A 25,903-nucleotide genomic window follows, 5' to 3' on the forward strand; every position below is an offset into this window, starting at 1 on the left:
ACAGATTACAGAAAACTCCTTTAAGCTTTTGATTACATAACAGGCTCAAGTATTTATACAATTAATAAATAAAACAAGACCCATTACTTTCAAGAATACAATAAAAAGATACTCTTAATCATTATCTGTAAAAAGATGTAGACTTTTAGGGACTCTTAAAAAAAAAAAAAAAGATATTCTCTGATGACCTAGAGGGAGGAAAAAATAAGGCAATATATATCCTAAAAGTCCAATAATAAGCGAAAGGTAAGTAAACCAAGGCATAATCATATGCTAAGTGTATTGTGTTATTTTCAGCTTCCTGCAATTACATGGTAGAATACTGTTCATAACATGACGTTGAGGACCAAAAAATTAAAAAGATGTAGTAGACTCTGGCATTCAGGCAAAATTTGCTCTTAGGTATTCACCCTTGGAGGCTCTTCTGAATGCATCATTTGAAGATATTTCTGTCATCCCACAAACCTGTGTCCAATCATTGACAGTATGATGGCATGGAGTGTCATCATATCTAATCACCATAATAACATGAGTAATACATAAAAGGCATGTCATTCAGATTTACTGTTAACATTAAGTATAGGTAAGAATTCTAGGTTTAAATTGTATTAAAAGAAATCTCTTTCTGTGCTTTACCTGTTACAATTCTAACAGTAATTTTTTTTTAAATGTGTAATGTTGGAAGATGGAAATGGTACAAAAATTAATGATTCTGTATGATGCTCTGATTCATAAAATAAACAATAATTTAGAATTTTCAAATAGTTAATATGGAAATAGATTAACACATATAAGACAAATATTGAGAAAATGTACAACAGTTAGATAATTTAGGAAGCAAAGAATATTCATTTTTTCACAAGGAGTAAAAACTTCTACAACACAGAGTAAAAGTCATCATATACCAGCTTCAATTAAAATATAATAAAGAATATAAAATAGCATATTTTAGGAAAAAAATGTGATACCCAAAACCACCATGCTCCTCCAGTGACTTCAGCTGAAAAGCTGTCTATTTAGTGAGCAAATGTACAATACAGTATCCAAAGGGCAATCATGCAGCTGGTGGTGCTGAGAAATTCTTGTTCTTAAGACTATCACTTGTAACTTAACAGCAATTTAAAAAAACAAGCTTGTAAACATAACGTAAAAATTTTAATGATGATGATATTGTTAATGAATTCCTCTTCAAAAGAATATCTAGCTTATTTTTCTGAGTTCTCTTGGAGCAATGACTGAAGACAAAAAACTGCTTACATACTTCTTTCCTTTTTGATTTAGCATCATACTCCTTTGCATACAAAGCAAAAACACGATCCTGAGGTCTCATTATCAACTCAAAAATAATAGTTGTTTCACTCAATGTTTTCCTTTTAGCTATTAAGTAAAATTATAGAGAAGTACTTTATCACTGAGTAAATTCCTAAGCAATACTCCCATGGAGTTATTTTTGACTCACAAGTACTTTTCCTGATGCATTCTAGTCTGATGAAACTTTTTCCCTTATAATCTTTCAAAGTTTCTACTTCCTGTGCCTAAAAACTTTTCAATACCTTTTCTATGGGTTTCTCATTAATTTTACATTTTTACCCTCACTCCTTTCAGATGTTATCTGTTTAATTTTCCCTGTTAAAAATTTTCATATCTTGTCTCCCTAAAATATGTGTGTATCTTTACCCAATTTTATACTTTACAAATGCAGAGAAATAAACATATTAATTTTCATATTTTGCTCTTGATCAAATGAAGACTTATGGATAGTGAGGTTGGTGAGAACTTACCACTTCTGTGAATTCATTACTTCCCAAATCCAGTCTTTCCAGCTGGGTCAGTCTATTCATGGTTCTATGCACAATGGATTAATAAAGAATTAAGTACACAAAAATATCAATTACATGGAATCTTTTAAAATTTATAGTGTAAAATATTCTTATGTATTATCTAATAACATACAAGCTTTCAAATGTTGATAAAATAAAAATTTTCTAAGAAAAAAAGTCATATTTAATTTCTAAATAAAATGAAATAAGTTATCAATTATTCTCTAATTTTGCCTTCTCATCAGGTTATTTCTATTCTTAAGTAATTGCAGTAAATTTAAACCCCCAGTCCAGAATACGAGTAACTGATTTTCCATTTTTTCCACAAAATAAATTTTCAGATAGTATAAATTAACTAATGATTAGATTGTTTGGCAGCTTCATATGAATTACCATTTTTCAAGACTGGTGATATATTTGTAAAACTTTAAGATAATTAACTGAAAATTAACATTCAAAATTCCAAGAACAGTAAATATTACATTGTTCCCCATATTTTCAAATTAAATTCAATACAAATCAAAATAAAGTTTTACATGAATCACAAATATAATTCGTAGACTGCATTTATTTTAAATTAAACTACAATATACCATTTTTAACTTCCAACTTAATACCAACATATCTCTGCAACTACAGAAACTTGAAGAATGTACAAACTGATTTCATGATGAAATAAACTAAGTTGTATTTTTATAGCTCCTTCAATGAAGGCACTTTTTAAACTAAACTAATTTCTAATTAATTCAAACACATATTATTTTTAGAAAAACCTATTATTTAATAGGTTGAGGTGCTACCAGCTACCCAGATAAGGAACTACATTAATTTTTTTTTTCTAGTTTTTAATTTTTAAATTTTTTTTGGCAGTGCCGCATGGCTTGCAGGAGTTCCCCAACCAGGGATTGAACCTGGGTCACAGCAGTGAAAGCACTGAATCCTAACCACTAGACCACCAGGGAACTCCATAGGAACACATTAAATTTTTTTTAGGATATGGCAAAAGTATGGCAAAATACAATCATCATATTATCAATATATCAATATGTTAATTAGGAAATTAACACCATTAAAAACCAACAGACTCCTTAAATTATGACACAAGAACACAGATTATTTTTATCTTCTCTTGAAATTCAACAAATTAGTAATAATAAGTAAAATAAAACTTGATTAAATTTATCTGGCTTTTTAGTGAAAAAAAATAAGAATACATATCATAATTGTAATGTAATTATGTTACTGACCTACCATTAGAGAAAGCTAATTTTCCCTAACCCTTCCATTTAAAATATGCCATTCTATCAACACTAATTTAATTCATCTCCCAACACCAATTTTTCTCAAAGCTGCTTTATTTAACTCTGATTTACTGAGTGCCTATTCTCAGGTTCTACGAGGTACTATAATTCTACCTCCCTTACTCACATCTGTCTTTGTCCTGAAAACCTGTAAATTAGTTCCAATTTGCTTTGTAACAAAGCAAAAAGGTGTTTCCAGGATTCTTCTCAAGAAAGATTAGATACTAACTTCTATGTCCATAATACTATACCAGGTCGACGTTTGAGAAAGGTAAAGAGGGCTGTGAGGAGGGGGTAAGATTGAAAGACGAAAACATGGTCTTATTTTTCTTAATTCAGTATTCTTATAATGACAAGATAACAGAAAATTCACATGCAGCAATTAAACACTTTATATCAACAAGGGTAACTTATTTTTTAAAAAGGGTACAAAAAGAAAAGCAGTGCAAGGCTTCCCTGGTGGCACAGTGGTTGAGAGTCCGCCTGCTGATGCAGGGGACACGGGTTCGTACCCCGGTCCGGGAAGATCCCACATGCCGCGGAGCGGCTAGGCCCGTGAGCCATGGCCGCTGAGTCTGCGCGTCCGGAGCCTGTGCTCCGCAACGGGAGAGGCCACAACAGTGAGAGGCCTGTGTACCGCAAAAAAAAAAAAAAAAAAAAAAAAAAAAGAAAAGCAGTGCACTAGAAAATTCAATTACAAACAATATCGTTAGAAATTTAAGTTTTAAAACTGACTTAGGAAAATGTGAATGACACAGATATGTAATAAAAAAGAGGAAATACATTGTTAAATTCTAAAAGTATCTCCATCACAACTTGCTGTAGCTAACACTGGCAACTCTGGTCCTACTCATACACCTGAAAAATCTAAGACACAAAATTTCATCTTTTCATTTCATTTTTACATCTATTCATTTAAGATCCAGCTTCCTACTTCACGGAGAAAGTAAAAACAATATCCCTCAAATTTCATCCTGTTTGTCTCTAAAATTCCTTTGTATTTAACTCATTTTTACCTTCTCTTCTGTCTCAGAGGAAAAATATACATTCTTTGTGTTCTTTGTACTGTGCTCTCCAGTATTAAGACGGTATTAAATTTCATTTAACTGCGTATTTAAAACAGCTTTCCCACTGTTCTAATCTTGCATCATAAAAAGGTCCACTCATATAACCTGAATGTACATGACTTTCCTAACACGTAAAACTGTGGCCTCTTTACAGTTTGTGAGGCCTCAAATATTTTAATCATGTCTTAAAAAGAAAGCAGTAAAGAATTATATTTGCAAATACACTGAGAGAGCCCAATCTGAAGTTAAATAAAGACTTAAAATAGAAGGAGTTAAAATAAGTGAATTACCTATGATATCAGAGACACCATATTAATTGTAGGCTTAGATGTTTCAGTAAACAATTTACACCTTGTTTATTCAAATCTCTTAGCAGTCAAGTTCTGAGCTAAGGAGTCATCAATGCCAATACCAAATCTGTAAAAATTTAAACCTTTTTGAATTTCAATATGGATAATTCCCACTTTATACTCACAACCATTACCATAAATTCTAAGCAATCCAGTCTTTTGGGAATCAAAACCAGATATGCTCCTTGCCCTCAAAGCCTTACATTCATGGGGGGTGGGGGTGGGGGTGGGGAGGAGGAAGGACCAAGTACATGTGCCAGTGGGAATATGCTGGCCAGGTAAGATAAGAGTAAAATGTATTTTAAAAATTAGGCTAATGTAGTAAATGTCATAACAGATATAAGTAAGATGCTACAGAAGTTGAGTAAACAGAACAACTAACTCCTGGAGAACTGAAGATGCTTCTATCAAGAGGTGACAACTCTTGACAAATAAACTACAACACGAGTCTGAGAAGTTTTCTGTAAGGGTCAGATATTTTAGGCTTTGCATAAAGTCTCTGTCACAACTACTTGACTCTACCACTGTAGAGCAAAAGCAGCCACAGACAATATGTAAATGAATGAATGTGGTTCTGGTGAAACTATTTACAAAAAGTAGTCTCTGGGACAGATTTAACCAGTCTGTAGTTTGCCATTACCTAAACTGTAAAAATGGACCAGTGAATCAGGGTGTTTTAAGACGTTTCTTCAATAAATGGACATAGACCAGTGCATTTTGAGTTTGTATATCTGTTTTAGTTTTATCTTATTTGCTCTTGGACTGCCATCTCCTCTTGATGTTAGCTTACCAGTAGGGGGCCCTCCATCCCATTTCCAATTTACAACAGACTAAAACCAAACAAGTTCTGAAAACTTAAAAAGAGTTACCAGACTTTACATGAAGACCTTATGAGTCTCTCTAATGAGTACTATGTAAGAGCTCTAGTATAGAAACGGGGATCTTAATTTGGGACTCAGGTGGGCTTTACATACTTACTATTCTGACTTTTGTCACACAAGACTGAGTTCCAGAGAGCTATGAAATCACTACTAAATACCAACAGATATACAGATTTTTATATTGAACACCACTAATTAATATACAAAGACCACAAATGTCAGTCTTTTAAAATAATTTGCACTCACATTTTAGATATTAAAAAGTTAATATTTCTCTAAGGATTTAAGAATTTAAAATTCTAAACTAAATTTCACAAAGGATAGCACGTTTACTTACTTTGGCAACATTTTCAACTGGTTTTCTCTAAGTTCTAATATCTGAAGTTTAGTTAATCTGCAAAACAAATAAAATAAATCAAGCATGTATAACAAAGATAAAGAATGTAACAAATTAATGCAATCCTCTAAAATTTTAAAGCAACCAATATTTATTGTGTAATTACAACGTGCAGAATATTGTATTAAAAATTACACAGAAATATAAAGGAAGAAAAGACTATTTTTGCTCCTCAGAATTAATGGGGGGGGGATAAACACTTCTTGACATATCCAAAGCACAAAATAACTGCCCCAATATCCATCCTAACGAATTTCATGCATTTTTCTGAAAAAACCTCCCCAGATTATTAGTCATTAGTAGATTAGAGAACAATAATTTAACTCTAGGGTTGAGCTCTGAGAGAGAAAAATAAAGAAACACAAGGGGACATGGAAAAGGAGAAAATCCTCTGGCACTTCAGTGACGCACATTCCAATAAAATTAGAGGATAAATGAGCAGATGAACTGGTCCAGAGGTGCTCACTAATGCTACAACAGCAATCATATTACAACATACAACGTATGAAGTCAGCAGGCTGTATACTTTAAACTTACACAGTGTTACATGTCAAATACATTTCAATTTTAAAAAGTGATCCAGATACAGAAATCTGACAAGTACACGACATGCATATATGTATACACATACATACACATTTGTGTATATACATATATGTGTGTACATACATACATACATATGTGTATGTATGTAAATATATAAAGCACTATAATGTGGTTCCCATAGGACAGAATTCTTTTTTCTTTTTTGAAATACAATTGACAAACAACATTGTTAGTTTCAGGTGTACAACATAATGATTCGATATTTGTATGTACAGTTGACCCTTGAACAACATAGGCATCAGAAGTCCAATGGGACAGAGTAACCGCTTGAGCTAAAGCCAGCCCATAGCTGACCCTTGAAGAACATGGGTTTGAACTGTGCGAATCCACTTATACACAGATTTTTTTCAACAGTAAATACTATGGTACCACACGATCTGTGGTTGGTTCAATCTGTGGATTTGGAACCTTGGATACTAAGGAACTACAGATATGGAGGGCCAACTGTAAGTTATATGTGGATTTTTGACTGTGTGGAAGATCAGCACCCCTAATCCATGCATTGTTCCAGGGTCAACTGTATTGTGAAATGGTCACCACAAAAAGTCTAGTTAACATCTGTCACTATACACAGTTACAAAATTTTTTTTTTCTTGAGATGAGAACTTTTAAGATCTATTCTCTTAGAAACTTTCAAATACCACACAATACAATATGGTTAACTATAGTCACCATGCTGTACATTACATCCCCATGATTTATTTATTTTATAACTGGAAGTTTGTACCTTTTGACCACCTTCACCCATTTGCCCACCCCCGCCCCCTCACCTCTGGCAACCACCAATCTTTTCTCTGGTATCTATGAGCTTGGGGTTTTGGTGGTTTTTTTTAAGATTTCACATACAAGTGAGATCATATGGTATTTGTCTTCAAGACAAAAAGATGACTACCATATTAACATGTATTTGGATAGCATTTTCTCTAGCAATTAATCTAAACACAATAATAATTTGATACCTATTGTTCACTTACTGATTCATTTTTCCACTAGAAAAATTACTCAGGGACTACAGTATGACAAGAATCGGTCTAAGTTCAAGCAGGGAGCAATGGGGTGGACCCCAGAAACACATTTTTCTTTTCTCCAGAACTTTGATTCCAGTGAAGACAGATAAACCAATAATTAGATCATTTTAAAAAATGTGTAAGTGCTAAGTGCATTCTATCTCAAATATGCAAAAATTATCCCGATTTAAATAAACTCCCTATTTTTACATACTTTAAAACCAAGTGTTAAATTACATTTTTCTTTTAAATTTTCACTGCTTATTTCTACTTGGGAAAATAAATTCCAAGACAAAATAACAAGTTCTAAAGAAACTATAAAAACTACAATGCTTGGAAATAATTACAAAAGAAGAGCCTATGAAACTGTAATTAATAGTATTACTAAAGCAACCTGTAGTTTTGTAAACTTTACAAGAGCTAACAAGAGAAGGTTTTAGAAGAAACTGTAACTTACCTGCCAAAATTAGCTGGCAAGAACTCAAGGAAAGCGTCATTCAGATATAACTGGGTTAGGTTTAACAGCTGAGAAAATCCATCAGGAAGCCTATGTAAAATAAACCAGAATTTAAATTTAATTCATATACAGAATTTTAGTTTCTTATTAAAATCTGTCTAAAAAACTGTCTAACCAACACATGTTCTTAACAGATAACAGTCACCTCTTCATTTTTATGAGTGATCCTAAAATTGAGATTTGCTTTTTATAATAACTTACCTGTTTCAATGTTTACACCTTCATCATTTTTTAAAAGGAAGTGAGGCAATATTTGTCTCAATAAGATAAAATCTGCACATAACAGTCAACTATGAATGAGCCACAACACACAGAAATGTATTCAGGCCATGACTATGATATATCAGCAGACACTCTTGAAATTCACCTTATCTAACACCAATCCAAAGGACTAGACAAAGAATTCTAAACTTTGACAGTATTGACTTTTGGGGCTGGATAATTCTGTGTTGTCAGGAGGCTGTCTTCTGCATTGTAGAATGTTTAACAGCAACCCTAGCCTCTGACCCACTAGAAGCCAGCAGCACTGTCCACCACCACAAGTTGTGAAAACCAAAAAATGTCTCTAGAATTTACCAAATAGCCATAAGAGCAAAACAGTCCCTATTTGAGAAACACTGGTTTAGATTATTTTCAATTTCAATATTTGGTCCCTAAAAAATCAAAGAAAGATTGTATAATTTTATAATGACCAAATGGAAAGAAATAACATTAAAAGCTGAATGACATTTAAGATCATATAAGAGCCTATAAGTAGCTTTACTTTTATTTCCTCTGGCTTACAAAAGAAATTACAAATCTAGAACTTGATGCTACAGCAAAATTTTCAGATGAAGGTAAAACATCATCTTTACATGTCTGTCCTTTACATGTTTGCCTATGTTTGGAAAAACTCGTTAAATACAATACTGTAATATGTGAAAGCTGGTTTCAACTTTCAACTTAGCTATACTAAGCTATGCTTCACACTATTCACCTTTTGCTTCATCATTCCATTTTTGCAAAATTTAACAGCTTTGGTGCTAAGAAAGCATTCTGCTTAAAGCCATTACCATCATAAAAGAATATATGTGACCTCTGGTATATAGTACAACCAATCACATGGCTTTTCCCTTTTTTTGTTGTTTTTACCTTTTTGACCCTTCGGTTTCTTTCTTTTCAAAAGTTTGAGTGTGCCACATACATTGGATTTGCAGGTGAAGACATTTTTATATTGTTCAAGTAACATTGAGCTAGGAGACCTGGATTCTAGTCTCATTTCTGACATTCACTATCTGTGAGACTTGGGGAAAAGCACTTGCCTTATCTGTATGGACGTCAAATTTACCTCTGTAATATATGGAGTTAGAAAGAGTAATTAAAAGACTCCTTTTTAATCTAACTAAAATTTTGTGCAGATTTCAGATTGGTATTAACTGTTCATTAAAATGTAGAAAGTAATATTCTACTATATCATACTTGCTTTATTCACAAAGGTAACTTTTAAGTCAACAGAGAAGAACTCACTTGGAAATAGGATTTACACTGGCCTCCACAATTGTCAAAACTTTACAATTTTTTATATTTTCTGGAAACTCCTGTATTCCTAGAAAATGAACAAATAATCAATGATCAAGTGAAAAGAATCTATTACAAAGGAAAAAATCATAATAATATTAATAATTAATGTACACTTTTCAGATTCAAAATTTACCAACTGAGCAGATTCTTGATAAATTGACAACACCAACGTCAAACGAACAGAACCATCTGCACAACAATTTCTCTTCGCTCTTTTGCCTCTTTATGACTACTGCTAATTATCTTGTTTAGTTCTGCCTTCCTTTCCTTCTCCCAGCTCTTCTGAAAATCAGTGCCTTCTCTATGTGGTATTAAGGACACAAAATTCAAAACAATTAAGCATTCTTTGTTTTTTCACATAAAAAGATGCATTAATTTTTTAAAAATTTTTATTGGAGTATAGTTGATTTACATGTTGTGTCAGTTTCTGCTGTACAGTAAAATAAGTCAGTTATACATATACATATATCTACTCTTTTTTAGATTCTTTTCCCATATAGGTCATTACAGAGTATTAAGAAGAGTTCCCTGTGCTATACAGTAGGTTCTTATTGGTTATCTATTTTTTATATAGTAGTGTGTATAAAAGAGGCATTACTTCTTAATTGCTGGGCTCCAGATTGAGCTGGTCCCTAATACATACAGGACAACAAAGCTGAAAGCAAAGCTGAAGATAGAAGAGGTAGAAAATATGTATCAGATATGCCAGTGGATATGCCTGACGCAGTTGTACACCAATACTTCTGTAAAATACAACACAAATGTGACAAGTCAAATTATGGTAGAAGTTTCTTAGCACTTAATCTTATCTCTTCAACTTATCTTAGCAAAAATATAGCAACAATAATTTGTGAACTAGCAATAATCCATAGAGAAACTTTAAGTAGTACTGTTCTAGTCTAGACTAGGAGTGCGAATTAGTAACTTTTAAAAATATTCAAAAAATTCTGTGTTATAAGACTCATTCCTCCACTAACATAACATGTATATCAAAGGGGCTGACACTAAAGGATCATTTAAGGCTCTTTCAACTTCATTGATGTATGATTCTAAGCAAGTTTACTACAGTGCCCAAGTACAGAATTTCAGATCATGAAAAATGAATGATACAAAATCATCAACTGGCAAATATTACAGTAATAACTGATCAGTCAAAACTCATCAATGGATGCTAAAATTAGTGGGTTAAAGAATGAAGAAAAACAGTATACATTTATATAGTCTCAAAGTTTCTCTCCCCAAAATACTTATTAATTTTAAGAGGGGGAAAAAGTGAAGAAATCTCATACGCACCACTTAAACTGTTTCAAAGTTAGCATCAGCAGTTAACAGCATCATCACGGGGCAACTAATCTTAAGACACACTGACAAGGGGTGCAGCATCTACTGTCGTGTTCCTGCCCCAAACACCCAACCTGAATTGAATCATAAGCAAACATCAAACAAATCCAAATTAAGGGAAATCCTATACACCTGGCCAGTAATCTTCAAAACTCTCCGCGTCTAAAAAGATAAAGACAAAGAAAAACTGAACAACTACCCAGGTAAGAGGAGATCAAAGAGAACTGACCGTGGTAAATATCCAAATCTACTTCACACACACACACACACACACACACACGCGCGCGCGCGAAAAATCTGAGTAAGACTGGGGGGCTGTATTAATGTCAATATTATTACTGTTCTATAATAACTGCAAACATTACCATTGGGGGAAACTAGGTGACAAATACAAGAGTACCACTCTGTAATGTTTCTTAAAACTGCATGTGAATCTACAATTATCTCAATAAAAATTTCAATTTAAAAAATCTGGGCTTAATGATCCTTAAGGAAAGGTTTTATCATTGTTGTTTTATTAAAATTCAATTTCCCTAACAGTTTCAAGATGATTCTTTTTTTTTTTTCAATTTTAGTTTAAGGAACTTTTGCTGGAATTTACAGAGTTCATGTAAAGCTTCAAATCAGAAAATGTTAACATTGATGGATATCTAATGATATTAAGGAATTACTGTCAGCTGGTTCTCTTTTTTAAGTGAGATAATAGAGAGTTTCATCTTAACATATTTATACATGAAAGAGGTTGTCTTATTTGCCTTAAAACAATCAGAGGTGGCAAAATAGGAGGTATAAATGAAACTATAACATACTGATAAATTTTGAAGCTGGTTGGTAGGCACATCAGGTTTATTGTATTATTCTCTCTACTTAGATAACAAGATTAACAAAAAAAGGACTTTAAAACAGCTATTGTACTTAAAGGAAAAAAATGAACAAAATGGAGAGGAAAAGATTAAATGTAAGAAATAGAAACTTTACAAATGATAAATACAATATGTGAATGAAAAATCCAAAGGACAGGATTAAAAGATTAGTCACTGTAGGAGAGCATGTCAGAGAGACAGGAAGACATGGCAACAGAAAACAGCCATTCTGAAACATAGAGGGGAAAAAAATATATGAAAACCCAGGGATACATGGGACAATGTAAAGCAGATTAACATATATTTACCTATCTTTAGAAGTTTGCTTATCAGGCACCACTAAGAGTACATGCTCTGTGAGGGGAGAATCTTTGCCTCTCTTGTTCACTACTGGAATAGGACATGGCACATAGTTATCAGTATCACTAGATAACGTCCAAATTCTTTTCCAGGGTGGTAATATCAATTTTCATACTACAGTACCTATTTATATTCTTGTTGACATTTGATAATGTCTTTACTTTTTGCTAGTATAAGGGGTTGAACCTCACCAGAAATAATAGAAATATTAATTAAAACTAGATATTTTCCTGATATTTCCTAGAGATGCTGAACACATTTTCACGTGTTTAATGATCTATTTAAATTGAAGTACAGCTGATTCACAACATTACGCAAGTTTTAGGTGTACAGTATAGTGATTCTGTATTTTTTTACAGATTATACTCCATTAAAAGTTATTACAAGGCAATGGTTATAATTCCCTGTGCTGTACAAGGTATCTTTTTTTTTTTTTTTTGCAGTACGCGGGCCTCTCACCACTGTGGCCTCTCCCGCTGCGGAGCACAGGCTCTGAACACGCAGGCTCAGTGGCCATGGCTCACGGGCCCAGCCTCTCCGCGGCATGTGAGATCTTCCTGGACCGGGGCACGAACCCGTGTCCCCTGCCTCGGCAGGCGGACTCTCAACCACTGCGCCACCAGGGAAGCCCTACAATATATCTTTGATGCTTATCTATTTTATACATAGTAGATCATATTTCCTAATCTCATGCCCCTATCTAGTCCCTCTCCCCTTCCTGGAGGAATCAAGCTCCCTGACTTCACACCATACTACAAAGCTACAGTAATCAAAACAGTATGGTACTGGCACAAAAACAGAAATATAGATCAAAGGAACAGGGGAGAAAGCCCAGAAATAAACCCACACATCTGTGGTCAATCAATCTACAACAAAAGAGGCAAGAATATACAATGGAGAAAATAAGTGGTGCTGGGAAAACTAGACAGCTACATGTAAAAGAATAAAATTAGAACATTCTCTAACACCATACACAAAAACAAAATCCAAATGAATTAAAGACCTAAATGTAAGACCAGATGGTATAACAATCCTAGAGGAAGACATAGGCAGAAGACTCTTTGACATAAATCACAGTAATATCTTTTTGAAACCATCTCCTAGAGTAATGGAACTAAAACCAAAAATGAACAAATGGGACCTAATTAAACTTAAAAAGCTTTTGCACAGCAAAGGAAACCATAAACAAAAAAAAGACAACCCACAGAATGGGAGAAAATATTTGCAAACAATACGACCGACGTGGGATTAATCTCCAAAATATATAAACAGCTCATACAGCTCAATATTAAAAAAACAACAAACAATCCAATCAAAAAATGGGCAGAAGATTTAAACAGACATTTCTCCAAAGAAGACATACAGATGGCCAAAAGGCACATGAAAAGACTCAACATCGCTAATTATTAGAGAAATGCAAATCAAAACTACAATGAGGTATCACCTCACATGGGTCAGAATGGCCATCATGAAAAAGTCTACATAAAAATGATGGAGAGGGTGTGGAGAAAAAGGAACCCTTTTTCCCACAACATTCCCACTGTTGGTGGGAATGTAAATTGGTACAGCTACTATGGAGAGCAGCACAGAGGTTCCTTAAAAAACTAAAAATGGAGCTACCATATGATCCTGCAATCCCACTCCTGGGCATATATCCAGAGAAAACTATAATTCAAAAGGATACATGCACACCAGTGTTCACTGCAGCACTATTTGCAATAGCCAAGACATGGAAGCAACCTAAATGGCCATCGACAGAGGAATGGATAACAATGTGGTATATATATACAATAGAATATTACTCAGCCATAGAAAAGAATGAAATAAGGCCATTTGCAGCAACATGGATGGACCTAGAGATTATCATACTAAATGAAGACAGATAGAAAGAGACAAATATATGATATTGCTTATATGTGGAATCTTTAAGAAAAAGAAAAAAGATACAAATGAACTTATATACAAAACAGAAACAGTTTTGTAAAGCTACAAGGGAAAAAATCTGAAAAAGAATATGTATACACACACACACACACACACACACACACATAAACACATACACAAATGTATATGCATAACTGAATCACTTTGCTGTACAACACAACACTGTAAATCAACTATACTTGAACTTAAAAAATCTTTTAAAAAAGGGACTTCCCTGGTGGTCCAGTGGTTAAGACTCTGCGCTTCCACCGCAGGGGGCATGGGTTTGATCCCTGGTCAGAGAACTAAGATTGAGCTAAGATCCTGCATGCCGCATGTCACAGAAAACAAAAAACTCTAGCTCCATCCACATTGCTGCAAATGTCAGAATGTCATTCCTTTTTACGGCTGATTAATATTTCATCATGCACACACACACACACACACGTATAAAACATGTCTTCTCTATCCATCTGCTGATAGACGCTCGCATTGCTTCCTACTGATCATTTTTATTTCTTCTTCTTTGAATTCTCTGTTCACTGCACATTTTTTATTGGATTTTTTAAATTACTGATTGTAAGCATTCTTTAGAAATACTAGTATATCAAATGTTTTCTCACAGTCTGTCATGAATTTTTACTTTATATTTTGTCATGTAGAAATTTCATTCCTTTACTGCTGTGCTTTTAATATTTGAATAAGACATCTTTTCTACTCCAAAGTCGTAAAAATAGTTTTCTACATTTTCTAATAATAGTAATTTTTGTTTTTCATATTACTTAATCTGCAATTTATTTTAGTATATACTGTGAAGGCTCTCTTTGTTTTTACTATTTCCCATATAAAAACACTGTGCCAACACTTATGAAATATGTTTTCCTTATTCCACTGATTTGTAGAGGCATTTCTGTGTGTCATATTCCATTTGTAGAGGAATTTTTGTGTGTCATATTCCATGGTTATGCTTCTGGACAGTCTTTTCTGTTACCCTCTTCTACTGATCTATTCCATAGTTTTATGTCTTCCTGTTTAGATCATACTGCACTTTTTTTTTTTTTTTTTTGCGGTACACGGGCCTCTCACTGTTGTGGTCTCTCCCATTGTGGAGCACAGGTTCCAGACGCGCAGGCTCAGCTGCCATGGCTCACGGGCCCAGCCGCTCCGCGGCATGTGGGATCTTCCCGGACCGGGGCACGAACCCGTGTCCCCAGCATCGGCAGGCGGACTCTCAACCACTGCGCCACCAGGGAAGCCCATATTGCACATTTTCTGTTAAGTTTATTTCTAGGTATACGTGATAGATGGATTACATTAATGACCACTCACTACTCCCTATTACCACTCTCTGAATGTGATGTACCAGCTCCTCTCAACAAAATGCGAAGTATAATTTCCCTAATCCTGATTCTGGGCTCAGCCATCTGTTTTGGTTTGGCCACTAAACTGTTAACACAATTGATGAAATCAAGGGTCTAAAAAAGCCCTGCCTAATTTCCACTAGATCTCAGGTTCCCCTAACTGTCCTATGAGGACATGCCTGGGATGCCTGGGCTAGCCTGAGACAGGATGAGATCTACAGCAGAGCTACTCCTGTCATCCCAGCAGAGAATTTCCAACATTTTAATTTAGACAGTCTTTATCTATTTCTGTTATTAAAGTTTTATTACCCTTATAAGTTGAGTCAAGTACTTTCCTCCCTTTCTAATCTCTAGAATAGATTTTATAAATTAAGGATTATCCCATTCCATGAAGGTTTGGTCCAACTTTTCCCTAAAATTAGGTCTAACAGTTTTTCTGACCACTAATTTGATTTAGTATTTTCAGTTTTCTATTTCTTCTTAAGTTGATTTTGGAAATTTTTCATTTCATGTAAGTTTTAAACTTCAGTGGCTTTACAGCATTCATTTTCTTTTGAGTGAAAAGTCAGTTTTAAATAAAATTATGGTAATAGGAATGTGAGAGATGTTGCTTTTTGGAGGGAATGAGGGATAAGAATTTTCTTAATGCTGAAATAAAAACTTGACAACCCTGTTACAAGTCCCCAAAATGGAACAACTGATCTACAAAGCATTCCTTTACCTGCACATTTAATACTTCAAATATATATTTTAGGGCATTTATACAATGAATTACTTAATAGTATCTGTATGCTTCTTATATTACTGCTAATAGGTCTTATTTAGGCTGACTCAATTCTCTATTCTAAACACATGTAACTACTTAGTATACTGTACTTTTGTACAACTCGTTAAATTTGACTTACCCACTAATAATAACATTGATTTTTTTACACTAATTTTTCTTCTTTCTTTTCTCTCATTTATTTACACACAAAATATTTAGTGTTACGGAATCCTATAAATTTAGGAGTTAAATTCTTATCAGTTCTTCAACTAACAAATAATTTGCCTCAAGTGATAATTCTACTGAGGATACATTAAAATAACTCTCCTAGGTGGCAGGCCCTAAGGAATATCTGGTAGCAGCACGGCGCCCATGGTAGATGTGGGAGACACTGACGAATAGGGCAAAAAAAGGAAGGAGGTTTCAATAATTATGAAAAAGGTGTAATGAACTTAAAAAAAAAATCACTATATTTAATTTCAAATGACATGTATTTCATTTCTCTTGAGTAAACAACAAGGAATGGAATTACCAAGTTCATTATATGTCTATTGATGTGTTGAATAACACTGATTTATTTTCAAATATCAAACTTGAATGCCCAGAATGAGTCCCACTTGGTTGTGGTGAATAATTCTTATCATATACTTAAAAAAAAAAAAAAAATCCGCATCTAGAGGAAAGGTGGGAGGACATTCTACACTGTCCTCATTAGAGCCTGACTTCATTTTCATACTCAGCTTTACATATCATTTCATTGGTTTTTATTAAAGTCTATAATGTATCTTGAAATAGTCTACGTAAATGACATTATTCCAAGAACTATAATATTTTTAGTACATGATAAAGTCTATCTAAGGAGAAAAAGACCAAAGACTACAGTATGTTCTACTGACCTAAAATTTTATATGGAGAAAGATAATTTTAAGAGTTCTAGGACTTCCCTGGTAGCACAGTGGTTAAGAATCTGCCTGCCAATGCAGGGGACACGGGTTCGAGCCCTGGTCTGGGAAGATCCCACATGCCGCGCAGCAACTAAGCCTGTGCACCACAACTACTGAGCCTGAGCTCTAGAGCCTGAGAGCCACAATTACTGAGCCCGTGTGCCACAACTACTGAAGCCTGTGCGCCTGGAGCCCGTGTTCTGCAACAAGAGAAGCCACCGCAGGTGAGAAGCCTGGGCACCGCAACGAAGAGTAGCCCCCGCTCGCCACAACCAGAGAAAAGCCCACGTGCAGCAACGAAGACCCAACACAGCCAAAAATAAATAAATAAATAAATTTATTTAAAAAAAAGAAAGAGTTCTATGTTAGACTTCTGCAATTTAAATTTTTAATGGACAGTAATGGTTATAACATCTTCCACAAATACATATACTTCATATTTTTCAAATTTTAAAGTACTTTATTTCATAGCATGTGGTTTATAAAAATTAACCAACCAGTATCTATGAAATAGTTACTCTAATTTCAGATACATCGTAGTAATTTTTTCCTAAGCAAGTAGTTTTGAAGTACTCACTGGTTTCCTGCTTTTACAAATTGCTAGCAATGTATTCACTGTGATTTCAATTCTTACCATATATATGTTCAGGTTCCAAATCTGTATCTCCAGTTCCCCCCTCTCTCCTTAACTCCAAATAAGAATTTTCAAATGCCCTTTAGGTACTGGTTAGGTACCTTAAATAAAACATGTCTCGAACTGAAATTATTTATTCTCTATATTATTCAGCAAATATGTACCCATTGCTATGGACTGTAGATACTGAGACATAGGTCCTTTTCTTGAAAGCTAAAATGTAGCAAGAAAAACAAATATTTTCATTCTATTGGCTTCCTTCCTTCCTCAGTAGTGTTCCTTCTCAGTATCTTTTGTACCTTTCTCTCCTTCCTCCAGATCTCTTAATGTTGGGTTGCCACCAGGGCTCACTCTTTAGTCCTCTTTCATATTCATGGCCTTGTTGACTGTATCTAATCTCAGGCTCTATATACCATCTACATGCTGGCAATTCTCAAATATGTATAGCTAGCACATTTCCCTTTCGACTGAACTCCAAACCCCTATGAACATCTGTATATCTTATTTTAAATGTAACATGTCCAAAAATGAGCCCCTGATTTTTTTCCCCTAAAAATTACGAGTCCCAGAGATGTCCCCATCTCAGCTGGCAGCACTCTATCCTTCCACATGCACAGACCAATACCACTGAGATCATTCTTGACTCTTATCTCACATCCCACATCCAAACCATCATGAAATCTTGTTGACTCAACCTTCAAATGTATCTAGAGTCTGTCTACATCTCACTACTTCCACCACTATCACTAGAGGCGACTGAAATAGCACCTAAACTGGTTACTTTTCACCCTTGTACCATACTGTTTCTACACATAACCAGAGTAAACCTTTAAAATGCAAGTCATTTCATGCTCTGAATGACCTGACTGAAACTCTTCCAAATGATTCCATTTCACTGAGAATAAATGTCAAAGTACGTACAAATGCCTACCAGGATCTACATTATCTGCTGCTCCATTTCCCTACCTTTCTGACCTCTACTCCTATCACTCTCCCATCTTGCTCACTATATTTTAGCTACCATAGCCTTCTGTTTCTCATACACGCTATGGATACTCACACCTTATAAACTTTACACTGGCTGTTTCTTCTTTCTGGTACATTCTTACCTTAGAAATCTACATGGCTAACTTCCTCAAGTCCTTGCTCAAGCCACTTTCTCAATGAGGCCTACCCTCAATGCTTGTAGGCTTGTCTCCAAAGAGAACTCTTTTTATCCTTGTACATAAAGTATGCAGAACCTGAATTTTATCATGAGTTACTTCTTAATTCTCTGACAATTTCAGCTACCTGTTCCTTTTTCATTCTCCCTTAACTTCAGTAGTGTTCCTTCTTTGTCATATACTCTTTTTATAAGAATTTGACTCTTGCTAAAACTCAGTAAAATGAAGATACTATAAAACATGGCTATCCTTCTCATATTAATCTATTTTGGTTACAGAAGAATTCTCCCTATACTGCTGAGAAAGAGAAAATACCTCCTGAAATCTAGGAACTGGTCTTGTACTATCAGCTAGTCCTTGTCTTACTATGAACAAGCTGCATTCAAAGGGAGGCCTTGGCATTTTCCTGTTGAACTAAGCAATTTCACTGAATACCAATATTAGACAAGGCCATTCTTTAACCATGACAGATCAAGACAAAAGCAAATTTGTAATCATGTCTTGACAAAGATAAAGTATGAACCTTGTCCAAGCCACCCCTTATCCTAATGAGTGACAGCTGCTTTTTTACTGATTATAGTTTTAGCCTTGCTCTAATCTGCCCTCCCTATAGATGAGATTTATTAATATTCTCAATCACAGAATTACTCCTACTTCTTGATGGCATTCCATCCATAGCAAACCCTCATATTCTTAAACCTTCTTCCAATCACCAAGTACAAGCCCAAATCCTATAAGTCTTTTAGCACCCCCTGAGACTCCCCTTCCACCCCCATGGCTCAATCACATGTAATCCTGGTGATCTCTGTTTGGAGGGCATCAACACTCCTCTAATGCCCTAAATGTACAATATAAGTTAATAGTGGCTCCTTACTTACTGGTTTATGTATTTTAAAGGCTAAGGTAATTACATAGTACAGAATGTAACACTGAGTTCCAGTCAAAACAGGCTAAAGGAGGAACTGCAAACTGAGATGATTATATTGGCTAGGGGATAACAGGTGTATGGTTTGGATCAGTTATAACACAGTGAATGGTAAGGCCTATGGCAAGGCACAGTGACTGCACACCCCACTTATAGTCTTCATTAACAACACACTTAGCAGTGACCAGTGATCACCAGCCTACATTTTTTAAGTTCCATGTCAGTTTAACACACGGTTTTTCTTCTTTCATTATCTTAAATAAGCTGATTTATTAAAACAGCTGAACTTAAACATTAACTATTAAGCAAATTAGCAATTTTAGAAATTTTAAAACACAGAGAAAAATAGTGACTTCCCCAGCAATCTATAATTTCCCTTGTAATCAATATAACTTCTTTGAACTTAAAGTGAAGAGGCTTTTCCAACATTTTGTCCCCAATCATCATATTTTCTCAGGTTCAAGGAACTGCTTTCTGTACTGACCCACAAACTTTCAACCCATTTTTTCTGGACTTTTGGACTCGATTTTTAAAAAAGGCCTAATTAACCTCTCTAGCATTCCCATATCAGACAGAAAGATCTGAGCTACTCTTTCTGGTTTCTTTGCCTTACAATTCCTAACTTTTAATCAGTGTGCTTATATAGAGAATTAACAACTAGATAGCCTTCATTTCTTTTTTCTCTCCTCTCCATCAGCTTTCTCTATCAACCCCTTTGGCAAATTCTTTTAATCATCATCCCCTACTGGTCTTCTCAAGAAGACAGGCCATTTGAACACCACGGATGATAATTTCTCTAACACCAGTTGCTATCTGCAATGGCTTGGAATAGCAGCTTGGTGAGCTTTTCATTTCTTTAAAAAGCTAACAACAAATCAAAACTTTAGACATGAAAGGAAAGAGCAAATTAAGACTCATAAATTAACACTCTAGTTTTATCATAGAATATAAATGATAAAAAAAGAATTCCATACAAAATGAAGACAAATATTAATACCTCAAATTTATATACATCCTATACATAGACTAGTCCACAATTTGGTCACCAGTCTCATGAGGCAAGACAGGAAGTGGTAATATTGATAATATTATGTATAGTCTAACCGAGAATGAGATTAATTCCCCAATATAACAACAGGGCAAATAAACAGAGAAGCATCGATTAGAGTACAATTCTTCTTTTTCCTAAATAAATGTTTTAATCACTAAACCATGTTACTTGCCAGTTGAAAAACACTGGAAGAAATATGTGAAAGATCAGAAACTAAGAAAATGTGAAAGTAAAAATCCTAAAACAAGTGCTTTTAAATAAATACAGCTTGCTGAAACACTAATAAAGTATGCCACAATGTTTGCTGCCTCCTTCCAAGCAGGGCATGTAGATAATAAATATGAAAACAGCATCTGGTATATTAAGATAAACTAGAATATTATTAGATTGAACTGATAAAAACACCTAAAAGGAAAAAATAGTAGAGCTTGGATACAAGATTAAAGCATCTTATGCAAGATTTAACATGATGAGATGTAGTAACAGAGAAAAAATTTAGGGACAGTTCAATTTTCTCATTCAGAATATAAGATGAAACTCCCATCCTTCTCTAATACAGTGGTCATCTTAATACTAAATGTAATTTTAATACTTCCAAAATCTGATAAACACTACTTTCAGTTAGTGTGCTATCCTTTCTTTTAAGCAAGTTGTTAATCAACTAGCAAAACTCAAATTTCTCATAACCAACCACATCAACTATAATATGCATGCTATTTTCTTGTTTTCAGCAACGTAGCTGGAGTTCCCTGGTTGCCTAGAGGTTAGAATTCTAGGCTTTCACTGCTGTGGCCCAGGTTGAATCTCTGGTCGGGGAACTGAGACCCCACAAGCCACAAGGCACAGCCAATAAATAAATAAATAACATAGACTTGTATAAACATACACTTTAGGGTTACATATTACAAGTTAATTAAAATAATCTCAACTCTCTAAAAGTAAAGTGGGTTAATTACATCAGTTGTAATGATGACTATCAGATTAAGAATTAGGAATACAAGAATTTTTATCAGTCAAGGTAATGGTTCTGACATTATCATAGTTTCTTGTCTCTCCTCACTAGCTTTTTTCACCATCAATGAAATGCAGTTGCATTTAGACATCAGTTTAAGACTAAAAAGAGAAAAAAAAAAAAACAAGGAAACAAGTAAAAGGCAAGGGACTGATTCTGCCGTTTAAAAAACAGATGAGATCACACAGAAAGAGAAGAACAGATAAATCAACTTAATTTTCAATGAAAATAAATTGTAAGGTTTTGTTGGCAACAATTATTAAAGCCATTCTCTTTCAGGGCAGAATATTTAAGTGCTTATCCTAAATCTTTTGGTCACATAGAAATTATCTCCAACTCCTCAAAAACACAAGCTGACACAGTTGTACAAAGCAGGTTTTCAATATAAGCAAGAAGGAACTGCTGAAACTAGAATGAAAAAAAGAAACACTACAGTTCAATAGGTTGTCTTAACTCAAACACATTATTCTTCAAGAAGTTGCATGGAAGTCTAAGATATTAATTTAATGATGCTGCAGGGCCATAACTGCACCATTCTCAATTTAGAGTAATAAGTCTGGAATGAGTGCATTTTCAGGAGGATATATGTAAGCGTGTTCATTATTGAGCCAAGTAATAGTTTTATATCATGAAGACTAGTTACGTGGGTTACTAGCCTTTCCCAGGTACATAGAGTTTTATCAATAACACCCAGATTATTTCAGGTCTCTTTCCTTACACCTTAACATCTCTCATTCTAAAAGACCAAAAAGTAGAAAAGATACCCCTTTGGAGTGGAAGGTTACACTTGATGACTTCTAATGTCACAACAGTTCCGAAGTTCTATAACGCTACTTAACTGTCAGCATATGCAGAGCACAATGTAATGCATCAAGTTCATTTACTTTGGAATTTATCAAGCAATACTTGCCAATCTATTAAGCACAAGGAATGGAAACAAATTTCAAACTGCCCTTAAAGAGAAGTTTCAAGCTGAGGAAATTTATTTAACCTAAAATAAAATCATGAGAAGAAAACTCACACAAATTAAAAATCAAATGACCCGAACTCCACAAAAATGACAATGTCACAAAAACATGGGCAAAGTATTCTTGGTTTTGAAAGATCAAAGAGACACAACTGAATGCTATATGTGATCTTTAACTTGAAGGTGGGGGTAGGGTGAGCAAATAGCTAAAAAGGGCATTATTAGGTGAGCAAATAGCTAAAGAGGGAAAATGTGATGTCAAATTTCTTGAGCGTGATAATGATATTGTGGTTATGTATAAGGATTTCCTTGCTCTTGGGAAATGCTTATTCCAATATTATTCCAATATATTGGAATATATGCTCATTCTAAAATTTTCAAGTGTCTACTTCTCTCTCTCTCCAAGGTAAGCACTTAACATTTTGGAATATATCTTCCATACTTTCTTCAACGTTTATCAAACTAAACAAACAAAACCAAGACTGTGTGCCCAGGAGAACAGTGACCATGTCCTTTTACTTTTCATCGTTAATTGTAATCCAACTCCTAATAAAATATTTGGCACAGAGTGGTCTCTCAGTAAATATTTGTTGATGTTCAATTCGTTTATGTTGCACAACTTTTTTTTTTAACCTTTACCACTACACTGTATTTTATGTCAGTATTGATGGAGCTACATTACACTCCACTCTTATGGATGCATCAAATTATGTAATCAACAACAGACATTAGAGTTAGTTGTTACTAGTTTCTAACCATCACAAACAGGGCTGTAAATATATATAAAAAAATAGATATAAGGATATATAAATATGTACATGCATTTACCCACAGCATTTTAATTAAACAGTCATTTAAAATTGTTTATACTTACTCTCTGCCTTTAAATTCTCATAGATCATTTATATATATATGAAAGTTAATTATGGTAGTACATTACAATCTGACTTTTTAATTCTTTTTATTTGCTAAAACACAATAGAAATTTTAATAATATAACATGTTCCCAAGTACAAAAAGTTAGGGGGAAAAAAAATCTTACCATTCTTGCTGACATCCAGTTCCCTGAGATTAATGAGATTTGCAATAGATGCTGGTAATGTTGTTAAATCATTATCTGGTAAACTCAGTTTATGTAGAGATTGACAGTTAAAAAGTTGCTGTTGAAACAAGGTAGAGAAGTATTTTGATTATTCCTTAAGTTTCCTTAAATATTTCATTTATTAACCTTTACACGAACAAATATTATTAATATCATTAAAACTGAATGAGTTATACCTACACAAATACCAGGGAAGATCTCTTATTATTTTATGCTATTATGGATCTGAACACAATTGGACTACTCAGAATGATTTATATCCTCACACTTCTGCCCTGGGTGAAATGCACTTAGTGAAAATAAGCATATGGTGTATTTTCTGCTAAGGTCATAAAAAATAAGTGGCTGTTAAATATGGTAAACTTTGGATCTTGTATTCCAAGCATCCTTATTCCAAAATGAAAGTTTATATAAATTAAATTCAAATATGTACAACTGATTTTAAATGACTTAAAATATAGAATTCTGATTTGGGAGCACAAAATAAATAAGGGAGCAAATATACTGTTATGCTAAAATCACAATAATGAAATGTGATCAAAATATATTTAACCAAAAGCAGTAAGTAAATGGGCTACTTCTAAGCCCCATACCAAAAAACTGTACAGAGCATAGAGGATTTTTAGGGCACTGAAAATACTCTGTTTGACAGCATAATGATGAATACATGTCGTTATATATTTGTCCAAACCCACAGAATGCACAACACCAAGAGCAAATCATAATGTAAACTATGAACTTTGGGTGATTATGATTTTTCAACATAGGTTCATCGGTTTTAACTACTCTGGTGGTTTAACCACTCTAGTGGGGGATGCTGATAAGGGTGGAGGCCATCCATGTGTGGGGACAGGCTATGTATTTGGGAAATCTCTGTACCTTCCTCTTAATTTTGCTGTGAATTTAGAATTATTCCAAAAAAGAAGAGTCTTTAGAAAAAAACAGAACTATGCACAGGATGGCACTGAATAAGTCCTATTTAAGAAGAGCATTCTTCCAAAAATGGAAAATTGCTAGGCATGATAAGTGATTCAGTTATTTTCACTATCATAGCAAGCCTCTCTTTTCAACACAGTCCCCAGACTGAGATCTTGCTGGTGGTGATTAGAAAAAGGGACTAATTTTAGTCTTCCATTTACTCTAGGAGAACTAGCTAAGGAAGATAAATTACTTGCTGAAAAACAATATACAAGGGAACAGTCAATTACAAAGCACCCTATTACAACTTAGGGGAGAAATTCATGAACATGCAACCCACAACCTTTAATATTTTATCCACATCTATACACAGATTTTTTTATAAGACAATCTTGGATAGCACTACTTTCAAAATGATTTTACTACTGGCCACCCAAAGAAAACCTTTTTCAAAACACTGCTGCCGGGCTTCCCTGGTGGCGCAGTGGTTGAGAGTCTGCCTGCCGATGCAGGGGACACGGGTTCGTGCCCCGGTCCAGGAAGATCCCACATGCCGCGGAGCGGCTGGGCCCGTGAGCCATGGCCGCTAAGCCTGCGCATCTGGAGCCTGTGCTCCGCAACGGGAGAGGCCACAACAGTGAGAGGCCTGCATACCGCAAAAAAAAAAAAAAACCCCAAAAAACAAAAAAAACCTGCTGCCATCCGGTATGTATATATACACACACACAAATCTAAAACAAATGCTTTAAGTTACAATAGATACATGCAACCCTCTTTATTTTCTACTCTATGACAGTTAAGGTTGCCAGATAAAATACAAGATGCCTGATTAAACTTGGATTTCAGATAAACAATAATTTTTTAGTGAAAGTATGTCCTATATACTGCATGAGATACACTTATACTAAGAAATTATTCACTGTTTATCTGAAAAGTGTAATTTAATTGGGTATCCTGTATTTTTTATTTTCTAAATCTTCCAGTCCAAATAATAGTTCATTATTTGGAAATGCCCCATATATTAAATTGATTTTTATGAGCCACTAATGAGTCTTCACCCACAGCTT

The 25,903-nt window shown here is 34.3% G+C and overlaps 1 protein-coding gene across 10 annotated transcripts in view; it reads right to left on the reverse strand.

Annotated features, from left to right (window-relative positions):
* Positions 1–25,903, reverse strand: part of ERBIN (erbb2 interacting protein) — a 109,579-nt gene that overhangs the window by 42,398 nt on the left and 41,278 nt on the right. For all 10 annotated transcript variants that reach the window (XM_060009405.1, XM_060009406.1, XM_060009403.1 and 7 more), the window contains 5 exons: positions 23,859–23,976; positions 9,453–9,531; positions 7,887–7,976; positions 5,757–5,813; positions 1,782–1,845 (listed from right to left, as the gene is read on the reverse strand). In XM_060009405.1, coding sequence (XP_059865388.1) covers positions 1,782–1,845; positions 5,757–5,813; positions 7,887–7,976; positions 9,453–9,531; positions 23,859–23,976 — 408 coding nt within the window. The remainder of the gene's footprint in view (positions 1–1,781; positions 1,846–5,756; positions 5,814–7,886; positions 7,977–9,452; positions 9,532–23,858; positions 23,977–25,903) is intronic.

Source organism: Delphinus delphis, chromosome 3, assembly GCF_949987515.2.
Source record: "Delphinus delphis chromosome 3, mDelDel1.2, whole genome shotgun sequence".
Classification (NCBI taxonomy): domain Eukaryota; kingdom Metazoa; phylum Chordata; class Mammalia; order Artiodactyla; family Delphinidae; genus Delphinus; species Delphinus delphis.